Raw genomic sequence first — 22493 nt, forward strand, 5'->3', positions numbered from 1 at the left:
AAATTCTGGAAATTGGAAGCCAAAGTGCCAACAAAGCTACACTGAGAGCACGTAATAAAAACATCAGCATTCCCAATGCACCTTGTAACTGCAGCTACAGAGTAAGCTAAGTAAGGAAACACAAGATACAGCACAGCCAAGGCTACACAGCTCTGTCAGCCACAGCACCTGGGGGCTCTTGGGGAGGAGCAGGCAGGACACAGAGGGGCAGGGCAGAGCCTCACCTGCAGCCTGAGCAAAGCCTCACCTGCAGCAAAGCCTCACCTGCAGCCTGAGCAAAGCCTCACCTGCAGCAAAGCCTCACCTGCAGCCTGAGCAAAGCCTCTCTTGCAGCAAAGCCTCACCTGCAGCAAAGCCTCACCTGCAGCATGAGCAAAGCCTCACCTGCAGCATGAGTAAAGCCTCACCTGCAGCAAAGCCTCACCTGCAGCATGAGCAAAGCCTCTCTTGCAGCAAAGCCTCACCTGCAGCAGTTCTGCCTCAGAAGCACCAAACTGCCAAACTCAAGGATTGCTCCCTCCTCGTGGCTGGGAATGGCAGCCCAACACCTCCCACCTGGGCCAGGAATGGCAGAGGAGCAGGGCAAGGGTGGAAATGCCAAGAGTAAAGAGCTGGCTTGGGATGGCACAACAGAAACAGCTGACAGGGAAAACCCAAAGCTGGCACTGCCCACACTGCCCTGGACAGAGCAGCCATCACCTTCCCCAACCTGGAAGGAGCCCACAAGGTGAGGAGCAGTCCATGCTCTGATCCCTCAGGTGTACTGACGTCAAAAAAACAACAAGAAAAAGAGAGATGTGCTTAAATTTCTTCTAACAGTGCACTTTGAACTGCACAACCAAAATCAGTACACTGGAATCCTTCTTCAGTAGTAAAAAACCCACAGCACACTGAGGAAGTTATCATTGCTGATGTCAGGAGAAAGAAAATGACTTTTAAAACCTTATTTTTAAATTGAATTCAGGAAGTAAAATAAACTATAAATATACTCAGAGCAGTTTGCTGGGTAAAATAAAACACAGGAACAGCACTTTTTAGCTGAATTCATTATTCACTTTATGGAAAAATTTATAAAAATTTCAGAAGAACTGACATTTATCATGTCAAGCATCTTCTGTGGAGAGACACAAACTGCTCACCTACTTCTCCCTCCCTCACAGGCAGCCACTTTCAAAACCCTGCACAGACAATGAGCACCTCACTACTGGTGCAGCACCCAGACACCTCTCAGAGACACCAGTGAACTTTACAGCAGAACTTCCTTTGCCTCTCCAATTCCATGAGCAGCATGAGGGGAAAGGGGGATGGCTCCAAGAGAATAAACATCCATGTATTTAAAAGCAAAGTGCATAAGCACATGGCTTGCTCACCTAAGATGGTATTTCCAGATCTCTGGGGGAGAAGAGATTGGAAGATTTTTGTTTGTTCTCAGTGTGATTTGGTGAGGCAAGTGCAGACCAGGAGATCTGAGGCCTCTCCAGTACCTCATCTAGAGATATACAAAACTGTCCTAAAAATAAAAGACTCCCTAGCCCCACTTGCACATAGGGTAAGAGATTGGTCCCAGATTTAGTGACAGAAATAGAAAGGAGGACTCTTCCTGGCTACTGAACACGACGTGCTGATCTGGGAGAAGGCTGGGACAGCCCCAGCAGTGCCAGCCCTGTCCCAGGCCAGGCTCACCTGAACCCTGCCTGGCCAGAGCAGGGCCTGCCTGCCCCCCAGGACCTCACCCCAAAATATGGACTGTGGTGATGAGCACCCTGTCCCCACTCAGACACACCCCACAGTTTGAGAGGGGCTATGAGAAGGCAGAGCTCAATCCTGTGAAGTCTAAGAATGGCTGCACACACTGAGATCTTCTGGATGGGGGCTGGGGCTGCTCTTCCCTGAATGTCCAAAAGCTGAGGGAAGCTGCCCCTTCCTCCTCTGCACCCAACCTCAGAGGTTATGAACAACCTGCATGCAGGAACTTGGGGCTTTGTGAGTGATTCTTTGTGCTCCCATTCCAGAAGAAATGATCACGATAAAATCCTGACAATCCAACCTCTGTAACTCATCATGCACATGAAATACTGAACAAAAAGATTCCTACCACACGTCCCATGAAGATATATGGCAGGTGACTCGCCCAAGAGGAAGGTGATTAACTTACCTCTGTGGAAAAGCATACAGCATTCAGAGCAGTCAAGAGTCCTCAACAAACCTGGTATGCTGAAAATCCCATTTTTAACAGAACAGGGTTAACAGAAGCATTTGCTTGGGAATCCAAGCAAAAATTCAAGTTATCACTGTGTATGCAGTGGACAATAGTCCAATCAATATCTATTACCAACTCACTTTAAAAAAATTATACACTACAAAACCATCTCACTGCTTGCAGCAAATGAGCTTGAACGATTTCCTAGTAACAGGCCACCACCTTCCACGGTTAAAATGTGAGGTTTCACAGTATAAAAAGTACTTCACAGAAAGGAAATGCAGCTAATATAGAAAATGCAATCTCAATGTGTTTACAGTCATCTTTTAAGAGGCAATATTTTTGGGAAAGCAAGAACAATAATAATTAAAGCAGCCAGTGAGAAATGTACAAGGTTATAGGCCTCAATTCAGTGCAAAACCAGACTAATAGCTTATGTAAATGTTTGTTCTGAATAGAGAACCACCTGAATTAAAAGCAAGAACACCTATGTGAAGTGATGGAGACTCCCACAATATTCAAACCCTTCACGTACATCATCAACCTTTCCAGTACACTCCAGAACGGACCCTTTGTAAAGGCAAAAGAAACCAGTACAGGAAATCACTTCATACAGCACAAGATATACATAAAGTACCAAAATGTACACACATTCAAGTTTAAGTTAGAAAAGGCAGAGCTGAATCTTCTGGTAGAGAGAGGCCTACATTATGTTGCTTAATCTCAACATTTAAAGTGACCTAAAACCTACAAGAACCAAAGAAAACAGAATATTGTGTCTGCTTCCAGAAACTTAAGCTTAAAGCAAGGCATCGAAATTGAGCGGTAGGCACTGTAACGAGACATGACCTTACCTTTTCTCTGTTAGTCTTTGTTACTTTGTTATCTATTGAAAAATTACCATTCAAAGGAAATATTAAGCATCATTCACATTCAAATATTTGAGACTCAGAGATTTTTTTTTTTTAAAAACAAGCAAAATTTTTATCTCTGAGGTAGATGACAATAAAATAAAATAAAAAAATGGAGCTGTCAATGAACACTAACAAGTGCTGGAGCTGCTCTGTTGGCACTGGTGCACCCCAAGGAGGAGAGAGCAAGCCCTACACCACTATCTGAAATGTGAGAAATGTGTCTTCTGGTTTAGTAGCTTCTACAGAAATGCAACACAGACAAAGCAGCGCCAAAATTACACTGAAATGGCCTTGGAGAAGAAGAACTTCCATTTCTGCTTTGCAAGCTACTCGGAAAATGGTGGAAACATGCCCAGGTCAGCAAAATCTTCAATGTTGTAATTGCCAGTACCCTGTGTGGGATCCCCAGGCATCGGCAGCATGTCCTGCACGATAAGGAAAAATCAAAGTGAGGCCTCACTTGCCAACACATTATCCAGACACAAACTGTTTCCTGTTCATCTTCCCAGTGTAAAACCAGAAAAGGCCAAGTTTACATAAATAAGGTGAAAACCAGACCCGTGCAGAGGGCTGGGCTAAGGTTTATGTGCTACTTATGGTTTGCTGGAGTGTTTCTGAACAAGAGGTGGAACTTAAGCAGGGCAGAAGTTTTGCTCTTTTGAAATAAAACACATTTTCCTCCCAGACTGAAACAGCTCCTCTTGGAATGGGAGCTACATATGGAGAGAAGCAAACTCTCTGGTTTCACTGCATGGGGAGTGTGCAGTATCTCACACACTGGAGCTGCAGCTGTGTCAGGATGGGTTTGGGCAAGGTCTCACTTCCCACCAGCACTCTCTAGGTGAACGCTGCTCTCTGGAACACTCAGGACTAACATCACCCCAGCTAACAAGGTGCCCAAGCAGCTTTCATGAATGTACAGAGGCAGGAACTTCTCAGGAGAAATGGGATTTCGTGGTAATTGCTCTCACGTGTCTTGAGCCAAGTGAGGTCTCTGCAGGAGGCTTCAAAAAACACTCAACCTTTCCTCTCAGCTGGAGACTGCAGCCACAGGGAGAAGACATCCCTTGCTGGGAAAACCAGAGTTTACACTTGCTTTTCCTGTCAGTCTGTACAATAATAAACTCTTACCACAAAGCCAAGTCTTGCCAGGGATGGCTCAGTATCCTCACAATAAAACAAAACCAAAAAGCAAGTAAGAAAGCTCAAGGGATCTGCTCTGTGAAAGAACTGAGAACTGCTGCGTACTGGGAAGTTCCTCCAAAATAAAAACTGATTAAAATCCATCCAAAATCTTCATAGCATCCTTGCCAATGTGGTGAGAGAGACTCTGAACATAGCTAGCAGTGTCTGAGCTGCCAGGGTCAGCCTTCGTCTTCTGACCAAAACTTGGACTCTTTTTGATGTTTTCCCACACTCTCTCCCAGCCAAGGGGAAGCTGTAGCTGCTCCCTCCTGTCTCCATTTCCATCTCTGAAGGCATTTCTGCTGCTGGGGCCTCTGTGGCCAAGTCTCCTCAGGCCCAGATCCAGCAAGGTCGCCTCTTGAGTCTGCCTCTCTCCCTAAGCCCAGCTAACCCAGGGCTGGCTTTGGGCACAAGCCAGGCAACTTCTTGGAGGCCTTTAAACTCATCCAAGTTTCTTATCCCATCCAGCTATTTTCCTAATGTCCTCCAAACACATGGTCACCTCCAAAGTTCTGCAGATGAGCCCAGCTCTCCTTTTATCCCATGGTCTTCCTTTCCACTAATTTCATGAGAAGTTTGTTAAGAAACAAGCAAGACACTGCTTGGAGCCCCATGTCTCTTCTGGCCATCAAACCGTGCTGCCATCAGCTCCACTGGAATTACCCTGAATATCCTCTTGGATAGCAATTAACCTCTGCTAACACTAAGAAATGCCACAGACCAATCTTGCCTGGGCCCTGGGCTAAGAGCACACAGACAGGCAGTTATTCCAGATGAAGGGCTGTTGTTTGATCTTGTGTGAAAGCAATGGTTCATCCACACAGGAATATTCTCACAGCTCTTCTGCAGCGTTCTTGCACACGAGCCCAGTCTTGCAGGTGGATTTACTTTCCAAAAGACAAGGAGGTGCCCCACTTCTAAACCTTGCTTGGGGCTTGAACTGTCTTTCCTGCATTTATCTGCATTGTTTTCTTGTAAACTGTCTTCTTCATCTAATTTAAAAACCAGTTATACAAGGACAGATATGTTATTAGTCAATGTACTCTATAGTAGGACTTTGCTATCTGTAGTCAAGACTCAGAATTATAGTTAATTAGATAGCTGAAGATGATTGTTTACCCTCTGTCTGATATCTGACTGGGTTTAACCTTAAAAAAATATTGTCCACTATCTCCTGTGCATTATCAGACTCCTTTCCTGCTTGAACTGTCAAAGAGAATGACAGTGATATCTAATTGAACTTGAGATGTCAGAGGCAGGCACCAGGATAAGAAAGACACTTGGGAATACTTCATGGGTTCACTGCAAAAGATGGAAGCCCAAAGTATAGGGTGCAAAGAGAAGGGAAAGCAGCATTCTACATCAGCAAAGATGCTGCTGTGTGGCAGAAACACAAACCACTCCAATAGCTAAGGACAGCTGGGAGCAGTGCAGGGCTGTGGCAGCACAGAGCAGCAGGGAAGGGCTGCAGGCCCTGCTGCACCTGATCCTCAAGGGCCACAGCTCTAACTCAGACTGAGGGGTGATCAGAGGGACCCTCACTGCTCACCTGGAACACCTCGGTCTGGTTGGGCTGTGGGTGGGAGTGCTGGTCGCTGCTCTGCTGGTTGTGGTGCTGGCTCTGCCACTGCGACCACACCTCGGACGGTCTGCCCTGGAACTGCCCGCTGCTCTGGCCGCCTTCAGCTGCAAGAAAAGGCACAAGTCAGGGAGCAGCTCCTCCAAAACACCTGCCTGCTCTGGGGCAGCATCCATCACTGCTGGATTTGCAAAGGAGCCTTGGAGAAAGGCCCTGGGTGGCACCAGCCCTGCCAGGAGGAAGCTGGAGGGAGTTTCAGCCCCAGAGCAAAGCTCAGGGCCATGGCTGCACAGCCAAGAACTGCCCAGGGCAAAATGCACAGTGAGCCAGGCACTGCAAGACAATTTTCAAGCATCCCCCATCATTTTTTAATCAATAATAAGGAGTATTTTTCATTTAACTTAAAAACCAAACTTCACCATCTGAATGCTGTTTCTCTTCAAAACACTGAATTCTTGTGGAGCAGTGGCTGCATAGTTTGGTACTCATCTAAGAAGCATGTAAGCAGATCCAGGATTTTTTTAAGCAGATGTAGAAACAGTATGATCAACAGACAACAGACTTGCTGATTAAATACAGGCATTGCTGGACTGTCCTGTCCTCCAGTGATACATCTGCAAAGTGATTTACTTAATATGCAATTCAAAACAAATTATTATCCTGTCAATATGGTGATACTTTCCTAAAAGTCTCAGGCTATTTACATTTGACAGAGTAGCATGAATAGTAAGGCTTCATTGTAAATACACTTTAAATGATGATTTCAAGGAGATTAATTTCTTCTAAATGGTCCACCAGAAAAAAAGCATCTTGCCACACATTAATTTGGTTACCTATTACACATACATTTTTCATGAGTACAGTAACACTTAATCTGGACTCATTTTACCCTGCATTCCTACAGACTGCCACTGAATTATAATATTTTTGCATCATTTTCCATTCCTTAGTTACAGTATCTCCTTCTAAGAACTAGCATTTTAGAAAGCTTGCCACCAGGCTTATGCTTTTCCTCCAAATAGTTCTTCCTCTTTTTTCTTGTTCTTCTCTATAAGTGCTCCAGCTATTTTTGCCTGTTTCCCTCTTACAGCAGAGTATCAAGCTGTGCATGTCTGGTTCTTCCTGATCACCAGCACCCTCTGCCAAGGGCGCCAGATTTCCTGTGCCAAACTTCCACACCTGTGCTATGCCAAGACTTTGATAGCCAGGCTCAGTTATGTCAAATCAGCCACTACTCACAGTTATGACTTCAGAATATACAGACACACATATTTAACCCAATCCCTTTGGCCACCAGCTAAGCCATGCAAAACAGATAAATGGAAGGTTTTACAGGAAAGTAAACAGGCTGCAGTGATGCATTTCTATCACATCCCAAGTAGATGATTACACTTCTTCCCTCACTGACATTACCACAACCAGTAATTCAGCTGACTCAAAAACCCTGCAGACATTTTAAGTGCCAAAATAAAATTCATCTAAGTTCCCCTTTAAAAGCAAGCTGCAAGTTTGTTTTGTTTTACTTCCCCTCAGAACAACACATTGAAATTAAGTGAGTGAAGCAAATGATGCATCTTTTCAGCAGAGCAGCTCCTGCCAGCCGGCGCTCGAAGCCGCTCGTCTCCGTCAGGGCTGGGTTATTAATAGCACCCAAACTGATGTAGGTCAGGAGATGTTTCTCATTAAGTGAAAGGGTTCTTGCCAAGTAGCTTAAGCCTGAAATACAAGGCTGTCTCATAAACAAATGTACAATGCCTGGTGGAAATGGAAATGGAGGGAGGAATAAGCTGTGTGGGAAGAGCTCCATCCCAATGTCCTTTTTCTAGGCACAGGTCTGTGCCAGGTCCGTTCCTCAGGGACAGGAGGACACAACACACATCAGCACACTGCCACCTGTGCCTTTTGGGATTGCACATTATTATCACCCTCAGACATTTTTCATGGAATCCATGATATATTTTACTCTTGATTATTCTTCTGGTGGAGCGCAGAAACTTATCAAGGGGTTACCTACTGGGTCACGGTCTGAAAGCCACCAAATTAGCACATAATGGGAAAAGAAAACCATTTCAAAACATGACACCTACTCTGATTAGGTTGGTAGCACTGGGGGTACAAAATAAATCCCATTTTCAGCCAAACTACAACATGCAATCTCAGTGCAAGGGGATAACACTATGACGAAGATAAAAAATGAAAAAAAAGCAAATTGAACCAGTTGACCACAATTGAGGAGGATGGTTACTAGTCATATAAACAAATTTTGAATCTTTCAAGACAAAGTTTACTGGGGAAAAAAAAGTTCCCTCCTACCATAAAATGACAATATTCTGAAGTGTGTTGGATGTGGAGGAGATGGAGCATGGAGAGAACATGTCAGTTCTCTCTCTCTCTACTCGGCAGCAGAAAGAAAAACCCTTTCACAACGTGGGCTTCCTGACTGACCCACCAAAAGAACAATAAAAAACAATTTTTACTGATTAAATATTGGAAGATGATTAACCATTAATAAAAGATGATAACCATTAATGAAGTTAATGGTTAATGCTGAAGAGTTTAATTTCTACGTGCGTTTCTGTGTTACACCATTTAAAACTCACCAAAGCCTGCCCCTCGGTTTGCTAAGCTGGAGTAGGCATTCCCACTTGGAGAAGAGGTGGCTGGGCTGGACAGGGGGCTGTAGGATGATGGGTCAGCTGGGTAGGTGTGACTTGTTCCAATGCCAAAGGGAGATGACTGAGCCTTGCCAGACTGAGATGGAATTTGCTGAGGAACAAAGTGTAAAAGAAGAAAAAAGTTTTATTGGGGAACAGCACAGCAGAATCACTTTTTACAACATAAAGCAAAGACTAAATAAACTCTGTGGATATCAACAGGAATGTTTCCCCTGTCTCAGCTGTATTTCACTTCTGTCCAAGCCAGGTTACTGCTGCAGAAGGAATACAACAGACTATAAACCAACACCTACAGCTCTCCTGCTGATTAGCTCACAGGTACTCTGTATCACAGCTATTTGGAAAACCAGGATTTCTTTTACTGCTATTATGAGGATTAATCTCAAACTCAACAGGTATGAAGAGTTCATCTTTATTTTCCAGGTGTATTGATTTTGCAGTGTCACAGTGAAATCTGTTATCTGCATGGACACATGCAGGTCTCAGATGACCACAGTCTCCAGTGCTTGGGACTAAAGGGCCAAAGAAGTTTCAAAGCTAATGAGCTGCTTTCTCTCCCTGCCTATGAAATACAGGCAGCGGTTACTTTGCCTTGTAAAGGGTGAATCACCAAGTCCTGGCAGAAGGGAAGAAACAGTCTAACACTGCTTTAATTGGGCAGCTAAGTTAATTCAGGACTAAAATCCAGCTTACTGTCATTTCACCTACATAATGGTTCTGTCACTGGATCTCCCAGAATGTGACACAAGTGGTTAAACACTGCAGAGGCTGCTTTGAGACATGTACAACTGGTGCACTGGGACTAAAGGGAGTGAAGTGTTCCCTCCAAAGTCATGGGGCACAGACAGAATCTGACTATAAACCATTTTCCACATGATAAGTAAGTCCAGCAGTCCCAAGAAAAACTCACTGCCTAACCAAGCCCACAAACAAAAACTGAAGGTGATTACATCTCTGGGTATCTGTAATGATGAGCACTGTTACTGGCAATCAATGCATGCAAAGGAAGTTGCTCTTCCCTGGAAGAGAGGGACAGGGAGCAGAATGAAGCCCCCACAATCCCAGAGGGAAAGGTCAGTGACCTGCTACACCCCTCAGACACACACAGCTCCATGGGTTGGGCAGCATCCACACAAGGGCACTGAGGAAGCTGGCAGAAGTGCCCACTGAGCCCCTTCCCATCACTCCTCAGCAGGAAAAAATCCTTCACCCAAAGGGCTGTCAAGAACAGGAAGAGGCTGCCCAAGGAAGAGACAGAGTCACCATCCCTGGAGGGGTTTAAAAGATGTGTAAATGTAGCACCTGGGGATGTGGGTTAGTGGTGAAATTGGGAGCAGTGGGTTAATGGCTGGACTTGATGACCATAAAGGTCTTTTCCAAACTTAATGATTCTATGACTTTTGGGCAAATGCAGGGGAGCAGGGGGAGCAAAAGAGATCCCAACAGGCATATAACATGTGGAAGATGCTATTAAGTCTTCAGTTCAGTTCCAAGCTAAGAAATTGTATACTTCTGAAGGTTTCCACAATGGCAGTGAGAGCTCAGCATGTCACTTTTGCAAGGCTTAGCTACCTCTTACTTTATTTAGGATGCAAAATTAATTCCAATTTCCTTACACTCACATCCAAACTCGGTTCACTTGGACAGAATTTGTACAGTAAGAGGGATGAGTAATTTGCTTTAGTCATTTTCAGCACCATCCATATCATTTGAAGAAATGTTGTGACTGGATTTCATTAACCAGGTGTGACAGAGAACCATGACACTCTGGGGGCTGGGAATAATCAGTGATTAATGTGGAAACAATTCACTTATTGGAAATTCATTTAGTGATCACTCCAGCATGCCATTCCAGCCTGCCAAACAATGAGAACTCAAGAGGGATTAAGAGCAGCATTATTAAGATCAAATTAATCTAATATTATTTGTCTTTTGATAGAGTTTTGAACCATTTTTAACAGTTACACAGAACAAGAGGTGATTTCTGGGCTAAAGCACAGTGCATCTGATGGAGGTATGTGCTGTTTCCTCCAGCACACAGCAGTGTGAGCTACACTGGGCAGTGCTAACAGAGAGGCACCAGGCTGAGCAGCCTCTGCTCCCAATCCATGCCTGGGTTTGCACCTGCCCCTTCTGCCCACCCTGATAATGGTGGGTAACACTGCAAGGTGTTAGTTAATAGTGGGTGCAAGGTCCTGGCCCAAATAGATTAAATTCACAGGTTTAATACTACAGCAGAAGATCTGTCCTTCTTCCTTCATCCAGTGCACGCATAAAACAAATGCAGGACAAGAACTTCCCGTGGGGTTTGGGTCAGTGCAGCCCCTGCCACCTCAGTGACCACCACCCCAAACCAAGAGCAGTTACACACAGGTAACACAGGTACGCACACAGGTGTGGCTCACACTGCCACACCTCCGCCCCAACCACAAATTAATGACCCTGAAACCATAAATGGGTTTACTAACACTTCTGTAAAAAACACAGAGATGCAAATCTTCAATGCCCATGGAAATAAAGGACTAGAATGAGTACCTGTCCTGGAAATGGAGGGCGGTTTCCCGTCCAGGCCACCTGGCCCTGGTTGAGCTGCCGCGATATCTGAGTCAGGTTCTGCCCCGTTGAGGAGGAGGACTGGATGTCGTTGACACCAGGCACATGCACCACAGATGAACTAAGGGTTCAAACACACACAGAGCCTCATTTGTAGGGCCTGTTCTCAATGCACAGATTGCATCTCGGATAAAGAAATACTGACAATACATTAAAGATAATTATTCAATCTGTCTTGGTAAGAAAAATGAGTGAGAATCGTCACAAAACTATGAAACATACTGGCATTCTAAATGTCAGTCCTAATAGACACAGCAGGCAAAATTATTTTGAATTAGACTTCAGTAATCTCTTGGAAAGGGCTTCTAAGAATAAATACAGTCCCACACATGGTGCATACACACTTAGCCTCACACCAGTTTAACATTTAATGCATTAAAAATCCGGCTTGCAGAGAGTACTGCAGGTACTTCATCACAAATTTGGGCTGAAAGTCAACAGTATTTAAGCATTTCCTTAAATGCCATTCTAAATGAAGATGGGCACAAAAGATGATACTTATAAGGCACTTCCTTATTTGTTTCCTGCCTAGGAAATGAAGAATTATGTGCTACATATTAAAAATAAGGGCTTTTAATTCCATTTTTCACCAACTGATGCTAAAGAAGAACAGGCAGTTATATACCCAAGCAAAACAATAATCAAGACAGGAAGTTAAACTCATTTAGTAAATCTGGAACACTAATAATAATAAAAAAGTATTTTTAAGGAACTTTTTTATATGTTAGCTGTTTCCTACTTACTGAATTTCACTACAAAGAAATACCAGAAATTAATTATAAGAAAAATTATATGAAGCAAGTGCTCCACTTCCCCATTTTATTTTCATGGAAGTCTTGAGCAATGGAATCTACACAACTACACATTGCGACTGTACTTTTATATATAAAACCACATTTTTTACATGTCATATATAAATGAATAGAAATGAAGACAGCACACAAAACCACTTTTGTGGATCCACTGAAACAGCTTGTTCTTTTCTCCAATCCCATCCCTATTGTTTATTTTCACAATCTTACAGAGAGAGAAGAACGCAGATTGGGAAAAGAAGTAAACAAGGCTGAGCAGAGAGAAAAGCAGGGATCTGAATCCTTGGAAAAGGCTGACAGAATCCCTCCCAGAGTGCAAGCAGAACGTGGCAGGCATGTGAATATGGGAGTTGTTATTCTGAATTTCTTACTGCCTAAAAGCAAAGTGTATGTTCAGAAATTCTTTGTAGAGTTTTCTAATTTCTAAAAAAAATCTGTTTTATTTTTATGTTGTACTATCACAGAGTCTCCAAAGAGGGAAATGTAGACCAGAAAGTTCATCTAAATCTGGCTGGAGCACACAGCAGCTGCTGGGGAGGGCTGGCCCTACTGCCAACACCTCTCAGCTGGACTGGCAAGCCCCATCACCTAAGGAGCTTGGGCTGTATCTGGAACTGCACTTTGAAAGCAGATTTCTGCAGAGCAGTGCCTAGAGGCTGCTCAGGCTCAGTGACTGAATGTGCCAGGCTGGAGATTATACAGAGGACAGTGCACTGAGGGTGGAAGTGCTGGCAGAAATGCAAGCCACTACTTGGTGTAACAGAATAGCAGTAGGAGAAAGGCTACAGTTAAACATCAGGAATTAGCAAAGGAAATGAACAGAACACAAGCCAAACCCCCAGATGGCAAGTCAGTCACCCAGTAATACACAATATCCAATTAAAAGACATTTTAATTTACTCTCATATCTCTCCAGGTTATACTTGATTTTAATTTGACAAAACGCACTCAACAGGGATCTTACTTCTCTTCACTGAGATTATTAGCAATTATGACTTTAGGAGCACATTGATTTAAATAAAATCAGTGTTTGCCAATGTTTTCCAGTTCGAGGAACTGGCAGGTTCTGAGTGGCTGCTCCTTCAGTTTCACAGCCTTGGCTGGCTTGAACAGGAGAATGGAACTCCAGTAAGACAGTGGTGATATCACAAGGCACTAAGGTCAACATGATTGCTGTTACCACACTCTCCAAAAGCAACTGGAACCTGTATTGCCAGCTGGTAGGCAATGACACACACTTAGAAGAACTCAAAAATGCCTTGGAACATTCCAGACCACCACCTTACATTTATTTGGAAGCTGCCTTAGAAAAGTATTGATGCCCCTGTCCCAGTCCTCACCTGGGACTATGGATGCAGCATCCTTCTGTTCCCTTTAGTACCCACATCAATGTCCTTCAGCAGAAGCAGTGACAGCTGAAGTGCAAAACAAATCTTTGCACCCTCCCAGCTTGGTTGAATGCTCCTCAGATCTCTGACCCTGTCCTGTCACCTGTCAGAGTTATTTCCCTTCAAAATTTGTTGCTGCTCCTTAGCTTTTTTCAAATTACAATATCACAGCAAAAAGCACCTACTTACCAGCCAATATTTTTAAGAGAGATACCCAAATCATCTCAGCTTGTAAGCCCAGCCAAAATGGTGAAAGACCACCAGCAGTGAAGTGTACACAGAGTAAAATTCATTCATGTAAAGGAAGCTCTTGCACCTTGGGCTGGTTTTGTTTCCACAGGGGGACTGCAGGGGACAGTCCCCCCTCTCAGACAGGGACTGACACATTTAAGACCTGCACCAAATACCTGAAAGTCTTTCCCGAGTGTCCTGGCTGAAATGGGCTTCCCTGGGAGTAAAGCTGCTGGTTCCCTGCTGTGGATGCAGAGGCCATCATTTTTTTATCTGCTGCAAGAGAAAAACACATCACAGAAAAATAATTAATTTAGGGGGTGAGATAAATGAAAGAAAAAATATTTAAAGACAATTGCAATGTATGCTTTCTTCCCTTCTTCAAGCTTCATGAAGAAGCCCTGTGGAACACATTAGCTTCAATGCCTGGTGGCATTGCCTGCTGATGTTGGGGTGACAACCTGCAGCCCCACCTGCATCCCAGGTGACACTTTGCTCCTGAGTGTCACAAGACCTGCACACCTGAGCTGAGGCAAGGCAAAACACAGGTCTGTTGTGGAATCTGCTGTCCTCATGTGGCTAGGGGGAACCATGAAATAGGATGGGGAGTCATGAAATAGAATGAGGAACCATGAAATAGGATGGGGAACCATGAAGTGGGATAGAAGTACCCCAGAGGGGTGGAAGACAAATGAGTGTAGTGAATAAATTGCACAAAGAGATGCCATTAACTTTTACAGTTTACCCTTAAAGTGGCAACTGGAGATCAATCTCTAACTGAATGAAACAAGATTGGGTGAACAGCACCATTTGGTCCCTTAATTTAATTTTCTGGTACTGGATAAGTCCAAAGCTCAGGAAAATCTCACTACTGCTTCCCTTAAAATAATTTACAGGTCTGCTACACCACCCTTTATTCACCTTCTCCATCTCCCCTCCAAGTGCAACTCACTGATGGTTTTGCACCCATACGCTGCCAGGTACTTGACAGGCCTAGAAATCAAGTCTGCCCCCTCATTTTCCCCTTTGCTCTTTTCAGATTCCCACTCATTTCACAAGATGCTTTCTTGGACAAAAGGCCCACTCAACTCACAAGTAACAGAAGTATTTTTTAGGTGTTTAAATTTTTTTTGGCTTTCCCCAGCTTTTAGAGACCTCCTGAGTGTGACTCACCAAAGGCCTCCAACACACAGCAGCTCTTCCCTGTTACCTAAGTTGTTCTTACATTATGTTCCTAACAAGAACCTAAGCTTGCCTCTCAAAAGAAAAAAGTCACCTCAAATTCCCTCACAGGAGCCTTGGAGTGTGGATGCCACTGATGCAGGCTAGCATTGCTTGTCTTTGTCATGTAGAAATCTCTAGAAATTCCTCCCTGGCTACCTACTGCCCAGCACAGAAACCAAGGCTGGGCTGCAAAACTGTGCTCTCATATTTAAAAACAACAACAGGGAGAAATGGGGACAAGATGTGGAGGAGGTTGCGCATATAGCAGGAAGAATTGAGAATGGATTGATATATCTCTGATAAGAAGGACAGATGAGTTTTTCTTTTTCTGCAGTAATGTCATTCTTGCATGAGAGAGATGCCCCATTTTCTAAGGCCACCCTTTGCAGGGAAACCAAACTCTCAGGGCTGGAAGAGACTGAGCCAAAATCCTGTGGGTGCTTTAGATATTCGAGAACAACCCACCAGAAAAATTGAGAGTGCCCCAAATGAACTGGAATTCCTCAAGTGGAGCAGAGTTGCCATGGCAGCTACCAGGGTCTGTGCCACAGGATGAGGCCAAGACAAAGGGAACAGCTAAACTAATAGCAAGCAGCTAATTCTCCTTCCTGAGTTACCCTGAATGCCCTTTATCCTCTGAATCTGGCCCACATCTCTCCCAGCTGTATTCCTACCCAGGATTTTTCACACAATTCTCTGCTCTCACCTTTGCTACAGCATTGACTTTTTTTGGTTGTTTTTTTTGGTGAATTTTACCTGTTTCTCTCTAAACTCCACTGGTCAATGATGTCCCTTCCTCCAGCAGGACCAGTATCTCCAACATTTCTGCCTCTTAACCGAATCCCTCTCTAAGAACTGCATCATCCCATGCTTCAAAACACTTGCATGAATTGGTGAAGCCAGGCTTCCTCTCCCAACCTTTGGGTTTTTAATGAAATTTTAATAGCAGCACTCTCCCCGTGGCAGCCCATGTTCTTACAGGACAAGATCAGCTATCAACATAAGGCAAATGTCTGGCAGGCAGCACACAGGCTTGTCAATATTGGTTTTGGACTGGGAACCATCCTTTATCATTCAGAGGAGACCTTGATCACAGCTCCCATGAGAAATTCAGAGAGGCAGAATGTCCCAAAAAAAGCACAGCCTGTAAATTGATAAGAATGAAAGGAGAAATGGCATTTCCAAGAACATAACCTCCCAGCTACCTCACAGCTTGTGACACCCTTAACCCTAACCCCTCCCCACAAACAGCTGAGAGCTGCCTGAAGAGGAGCCAGTAAGGCAGCCAAAAAGCAAGATGTTCTTGCTTGGAAAAACATATTCTGGTGTTTAGGGTTGGAGTCTTGCTACCTTCTAATGGACCCCTTTTATGGCCCCAGCTGTTGACTCCGCTGTTCAAGCAAACAGAGAAGGATGAACAGGAACAGCAGAGCAGTCCTAGCAACAGGAGGACAGAGTATCAAGTATATATTGCAATTACAATGTCTTCTCCAACTGAAAAAGCCAATCCAGACATAAGAAACCAACAGCGAGGTCACCTTCCAACACCCCTGCAGTCAAACCCTGTGGGCTGTTTCCTCCCTGCACTGCATGACACTTGCACATTGATTTATTTAAAACAAATGTAAAAATTCCTCTTTTTCAGTGAGGACAGTTAAGTACAATAAACAATCAATGAGCTCTTCCAGAAGCCATGGCATTGGCTGGTTTCCAGCAGATATATTTCAGATGATGCCTTCAGCTGCCAGTCTTAGTGGTTTCTGTCTGTTAGGGCACCAGGCAGCACAGGCTGGGGCTGCTTTGGGACAGCTCCATCTGTCTGACTGACAATTTGACTGTTACCTCTTACAACCAGCTGGAAAATCCTTTGCTGAGGGAACCAGTAAGGACTCTGTCCTCACAGTAATTTCCAAGAAATATAGAACAACAAATTGTTCCTGAGACTCCTAGCAATCTTAAAAGACCTTGCTGAAAATTTTAAAAGTTGTGGGAAAAAGAGGAAGGACTCCTCACAACCAGGTAGCATGGTTGGAGATGCCTCAACTAACCAGAGAACAATTATATTGCTGGCAGCGTGACTCTGAAAACATTGATAGAAAAGCTGGTGATTTGATAAAGAACTGCAGCCTGTCTTAAGACTATATGGTAACTTTCTTGTCCCTTTTTAGAGAAATATGTCCTAATTTAGAGAAATAAATTTACATATGCTGTTTAGGAAAGAAAATAAACACAGAAATGAAATGTTCTGCTCCTATATTTAACATCTAGGAGCACTGCCTAAGGTGTCCCTGTGAAATGAAAAGAGAATCAAAACCAGGCAGCTCTGGTGACAGTAAAGCCATCCTTCCCTCTTTGAATTTACTCCCTCATCTTTAGGGAAAACAGCAACTAATGACAATTGCTAGGAAAGGCCCCAAAGACTGATGCTGCTCAGAAAATTCTCTGCCATGCAGCAGTTTCTCTTTATTCTTTTGAAGCTGTGCTCTACACCATGTAACCAAGCTTATCACACAGTATTATAAATTAAACATCAGGGACATTCACTTACAAGCAGTTATTCCAGCAAACATCTCAGCAAATCTAGGATCTCTCTCTTGGGAGAAGATAGCATCAGGCTTTTCCACAGACTTTCCACCCTCATGAACATTAGCTGGTATACTTGGAACAGGCACCTGTTGAGATACAGAGAGGAAGGTGATTCCCTCTGCTGTATTTGACAAAAAGCAATTCAGGGACAGTCACAATGTACTTTTAGTTCTGCTGAAATGTGCTGCTGTTTTACATCTTAAATGATCAGAGGCACAAAAAGAAAAATCTGAGCAATTTCACCTGAGATAAGTCATAGGATGACAGCCCATCTCTTTGATGCACTTCGAGTTCTGCTTGCTGTTGCTGAAGTTGTCTGCAAGGGAGACAAAATGACTTTCTTACAAAAACCAATTAAGATACAAAAAGGAATAGTCATGGTCTCCTATTTTACACTCCCAGTGAAACGTGTCTCAGGTGATTTACTAAATCCTTTCCTGTGAGATCCATCTGTTTTTACAGCTTTCTCATTGAGAAATCCTGCACCACAGGAATGCAACATGGCACAGGAAAAGTTTTGCTGTGATAGCACTGAAGTGGAGGTGGGTGAGTAATGGAGGATGGAACACAATCTCCTTCTAAAGGATTTAAAAATTCACTATTCTTAATTCCTTGTCTTCCTCATGTTAATGATGAACACAGCAGACCCCCTCTCTGATTCTACTGAAGGAAACATTAAGCTTGCTCTCCAGGAAGATGCTTAATGACAGAACACCTCAGCAGCTGGGAAGTTATCCAGATGTTCTGCACCTCTGATTAACAGTTGCTTTCTGTTGCTTGGTCACAACAAACAAGAAAACTTCTGGCCTGGAGATGCACAGGTTGAACACATCTTTGTGAGGCTCTTGGCTCAGTTAGCAAAGATACAAAACCCAAAATTATGCTAGAGCTCAGAGATTACAACAGGATTGGACTTAAACTCACAAAATACTCGGATGTGACACTTGTAAATGATCCTTGACAGTGCTCACAGTTTGTGTATGTTTCTGGCTTCCTTCTGAAGGAAAAAACTACCAAAACCCAAAAAGGAATTACACACCATGCGTGCCTTTCCCCAGAGAGATGATGCTTGGGCAGGCAGGAATAGATGAGATTTGGCAAAACAGCAAGATCATGGAATTGAAATTCTAGAAAATTACAATGTATTTTTAGCCACAGGTTAAAATTTTAGATTTTCATCCAAATCTTCTTTTAAATTTTGAAATAGATTCAAATGCCAAGGGACTGAGAGACAAACTTGCAAAGTCAAATGACAAATTAGACACAAACTCGTGGAAACTTGAGGAATCACTCAAACAAGCCACTGAAGTAAGTAACACATTTTACTATCCCTTGAAGCTTTTCCAGGAGACACTTTGGTCAGTTTTTATGCTCCATGGCAAAAATCTGAGTCCTGCAACAAACAGCAGGTCAGAGTAAGTGGCCAGAAGCCTTCTGCAAGCCTTACAGTGTGAGAACACATAATACAGGGAATGATTGTCCTAGCAGTAACATGCAAAAAAAGGCAGTCCCCCAAACCATTAGAGGATTTTCCCTATTATTTTAGCAAACAGAAAATTCCTAAAAATTACCTCTGGAATGCAAAGGCATTCTTTGTTCACAAGCAGAAAATGCAAACTTTTCCAACAGAACTACAGGAGGCAATTGAATCGTGGGGAATCCATGGGGAAGTTTCTAAAACCCACCCCGTGGACAATAAACACCCATTAAACCCCGTCGTTAACGTGAAAGCTAATTACACTCTTTCATTTGTTTTTATTACCACCAACTTGGTGCATGTGTCAATAAACAGCACATTAGGCTCTCCTCTGTTCCTTATAAAGAATGTTTTCTTGATTCAGCCATATACATACAAATGAGCCAAACCAAACAGCACACACTCACTCGTTATTTGTTTTGTAGGCACTTCTCTAACTTAGCGCTCCTTCTCCCCTCTCTATCTTTCATCTCTAATACTCATTAAGCTGCACTACAATATAAACACCACACTGTGCTAACAGCACTGAACTTTCGGAACAACCACCCAAAATCCATTTCCTATAAAAACCAAATAGTTGGGTGTATCTTTACCAAACCCTGTGCAAGCTACACTGCACTTAATTAAGACTGAAATGCAAAGCCAGGGTAGCATCTTCTGTTGTTGTTGGCTGCTACTGCATAAATAGTTTAAATGGTGCTTGAAGCTTTAAGAAAATGTGCAGCAATTCATGGAGCAATCAACCAGGGAGAGCTCAGTGCTGCTTCAGGGGCTGCTTCAGACCCTGCCATCCTACCAGCCCTTCTGACAGCCAACACAGGTTGGATGGTCCCTTCAGCCACCCAACTGCTGGACTGTAAAAATGAAACACAACAAGGGATTATCATCACTTTGGGCAAAACTCAAAGTTGCCCTTTAACTGTGAACCCAAAATTTGTCCTTGGTTTCACTTTCAGTTTCAGGGGTCCAAGCAGTAAATGAAGAATTTCTTGGCTCTACAGTTTACCCAAGACAGCAAGTGAGGCACTAATTGGGTCAGCAGTGGATTCTGTCTGTACTGACCCACAGGTTCAGTATGAAACTGGGAAAACCCTTGGCTTGGATAAGAATGGTTCAGCAAATCTGAAGGCTTTGACAGTTACTTCAAATCTACTTTAGTAAATACACATGGAGGAAAAAGGAAGACAGCGTGGAAGATCTCCTGACATTCGAGAGGATGTTAAGGTCTCTCTATGAAAACTGAAGTCACTGGTTCCCTTTCCAGGCATCAGAGGAAATAAAAATGATTTGAACTTTAAAATTAACAGGCTCTTTGGTGGGAGTGAAACAACAATCCTGCATCTTTACCAAGCTATTTTTATGTAATACAGGCACATGTGTTTCCTGCATCTGGTTTGGACAAAAGCAGAGTAGTAAAAGCCTTGGGGCTGTGGTTGTAAAATCTTCTTTCAGAAACTCCCAGTATGTCCCTCTTCTAGCCTAGAGCTTCAACTCAGCCCTGGAAAGGCTCTAACAGCAGTGTCAGACAGACCACAGATGACACCAGAGCACGAGAAAGTCTTTACCACCACCACCAACTGCAATTTTATCAGCATTGCTGATCTCCTTAGTGTTTTGGCCCAGGAGAAGCCAGAGCAGAAAGCATCTCTCCCACAGGCTGATTCATCCAGCAGTGACCTGGGCCAGCTCACTCCAACACAACAAATCCCGAGACTCACGGCAACCACAGGACTCATAAACTCACACAGTGCAGCACAGGACTTGTGGCTTCCAAAAATGAAACATCAGATATTCCACACAGCCCACAAAAATACATCTCTTCTTTATTTTGATGTATATACATATCTATATCTATATCTATCTATCTATATATATATATATATATACATATATATACATATAAGACCTTTATATAACCTGTCACCACAACATTATTTGATTCAAACACTGCTCTGTCTGTATAATAAATAAATACTGATAACAATTATTTTTTCTCTTTGGAAATCAAACAGTCCCAACTACACAGGAAGACGTGGTCAAACAGGGGACTCTTCTTCACAGCCCAGCACAGCACAAATGTGAAACGTTAAATGCTTCATTTCTCCAGGAAGTTTCTCTTGGATGACTACACCCAAGTGAAACTGAGAGAAGTTTTCTTTTCTTTTTTTTTTTTTTTTTGCAAAGAACTAAGTGACCATTTGAACCTAATTATTTCCTTATCCTTCTGTACAAAAAGCAAGTTCGGACATTTCACTGTGTGAAGCGCCAAAGGAGTATCTTTATTTTAAAAAAGGGAAAAAAAAAGAAAGAAAGAAAGAAAAAAGAAACAGAACAACCAAACTAAGCCAACAAATACCACTAAAAATCAATGAATCCCTGCACAACTGGAATCATCACTGCCCTCTACAGTCTTTTGGGAAAATGCTGTTCACTGACCAGCTTAAGCTATTCCATTAACAACACACAGATCAGTTAAAAACTGACTTAAACCCCCTTTTTTTGGCTACATTGTCCTTATGATTTCATGCTGAATTTTTAACCACTTCAAGCCTGTTCTTTATGGGGCTGCCTAGGTTACCACAGTGATAGGCATATCAGATCTGTCTCTGCGGCCTCAGCTGGGCAGAGCAAGGCATGCCTGCCTGGTCTCCATGGGAAGCACCTTCCAGGACACAGAGCACCTTCCAGGTCCATGTAAGGATGGCCACACACAGCAGGGACCACCAGTCCCAGCAGCAGCTTAATGAGCAGCTGGAAATCACAGCTACACCATGACGTACAACTCTTCAGGGCAGCTAGGAAATCAGAAATCAAAACATGACCCCAAATGTAGGGGGGAAAAAATAGCCAGAAACAGGCAGGAACTGCTGTACTTTACAGTAAGTCCTCTTTGGAAATCTGAGAGCTGGGAGGGAATAAGGGGAAAACCAAAACCAGTCTAATAATGCATTCTTTCTACTATTCAAAAGCAGGAGTATAATGGGCTGTATCTTGCCCATTTCAGAACATTTTCAACATGACAGGAAAGAGGGAACATCCTCTGTCAAAGTAGCAGCAGGCAGCTTCCATATTAGGTCAGCATTTCTGGGTTGTTATTCAAAGCTAGCAAGAGAGATGGAAGCAGAGCCAGGAGCTGGCACAGTGCTATTCATCACAGGGAGGGCTGTGGTGCCAAGCTCAACTGTACAGGGCAGGCTCACAAAAAGCATTCCCAGAGTCAACACAACATAAGCCTCCAGCCCCACTTTTTCATCCGTGGCCTCCTGGGAACAAAGCACAATTAAGCCAGCCTGGGACAAACCTCAGATGATGTTTTTTACTTTGCAGGCCTGTTTTTGCATATACAAATTATTTGAAAAAGTATTATGGGACAGCAGAAATGTGGAAATAGCTATTTTGATGCACAGTGCAGACAAGCTGTCTGATCTCAAGACACATTTGCCTGTTTTCAATGAGCTTAACTATTCAGTTTAAACCCAACTTTTTGGGTATGCAGAAAAACAAAAAGAGGAAAACAATTGTGATGCTGGGTTTCATAGAAGCGAATGCACAGCTCTTCCAGTCCAGGTATGAGCCAAGGCCAAAGAAGCAAGACAAGGAATGCTCAGA

The 22493-nt window shown here is 43.4% G+C and overlaps 1 protein-coding gene across 4 annotated transcripts in view; it reads right to left on the reverse strand.

The window, feature by feature from the left end:
• Positions 1 to 392: 392 nt before the first annotated feature.
• Positions 393 to 22493, reverse strand: part of ARNT2 (aryl hydrocarbon receptor nuclear translocator 2) — a 95080-nt gene continuing 72979 nt past the window's right edge. For all 4 annotated transcript variants that reach the window (XM_058811181.1, XM_058811179.1, XM_058811182.1 and 1 more), the window contains 7 exons: positions 17651 to 17723; positions 17370 to 17493; positions 13774 to 13873; positions 11089 to 11227; positions 8479 to 8644; positions 5849 to 5985; positions 393 to 3539 (listed from right to left, as the gene is read on the reverse strand). In XM_058811181.1, the coding sequence (XP_058667164.1) occupies positions 3441 to 3539; positions 5849 to 5985; positions 8479 to 8644; positions 11089 to 11227; positions 13774 to 13873; positions 17370 to 17493; positions 17651 to 17723 (838 nt within the window). In that variant the 3' untranslated portion in view covers positions 393 to 3440. The remainder of the gene's footprint in view (positions 3540 to 5848; positions 5986 to 8478; positions 8645 to 11088; positions 11228 to 13773; positions 13874 to 17369; positions 17494 to 17650; positions 17724 to 22493) is intronic.

Source organism: Ammospiza caudacuta, chromosome 10, assembly GCF_027887145.1.
Source record: "Ammospiza caudacuta isolate bAmmCau1 chromosome 10, bAmmCau1.pri, whole genome shotgun sequence".
Lineage (NCBI taxonomy): Eukaryota > Metazoa > Chordata > Aves > Passeriformes > Passerellidae > Ammospiza > Ammospiza caudacuta.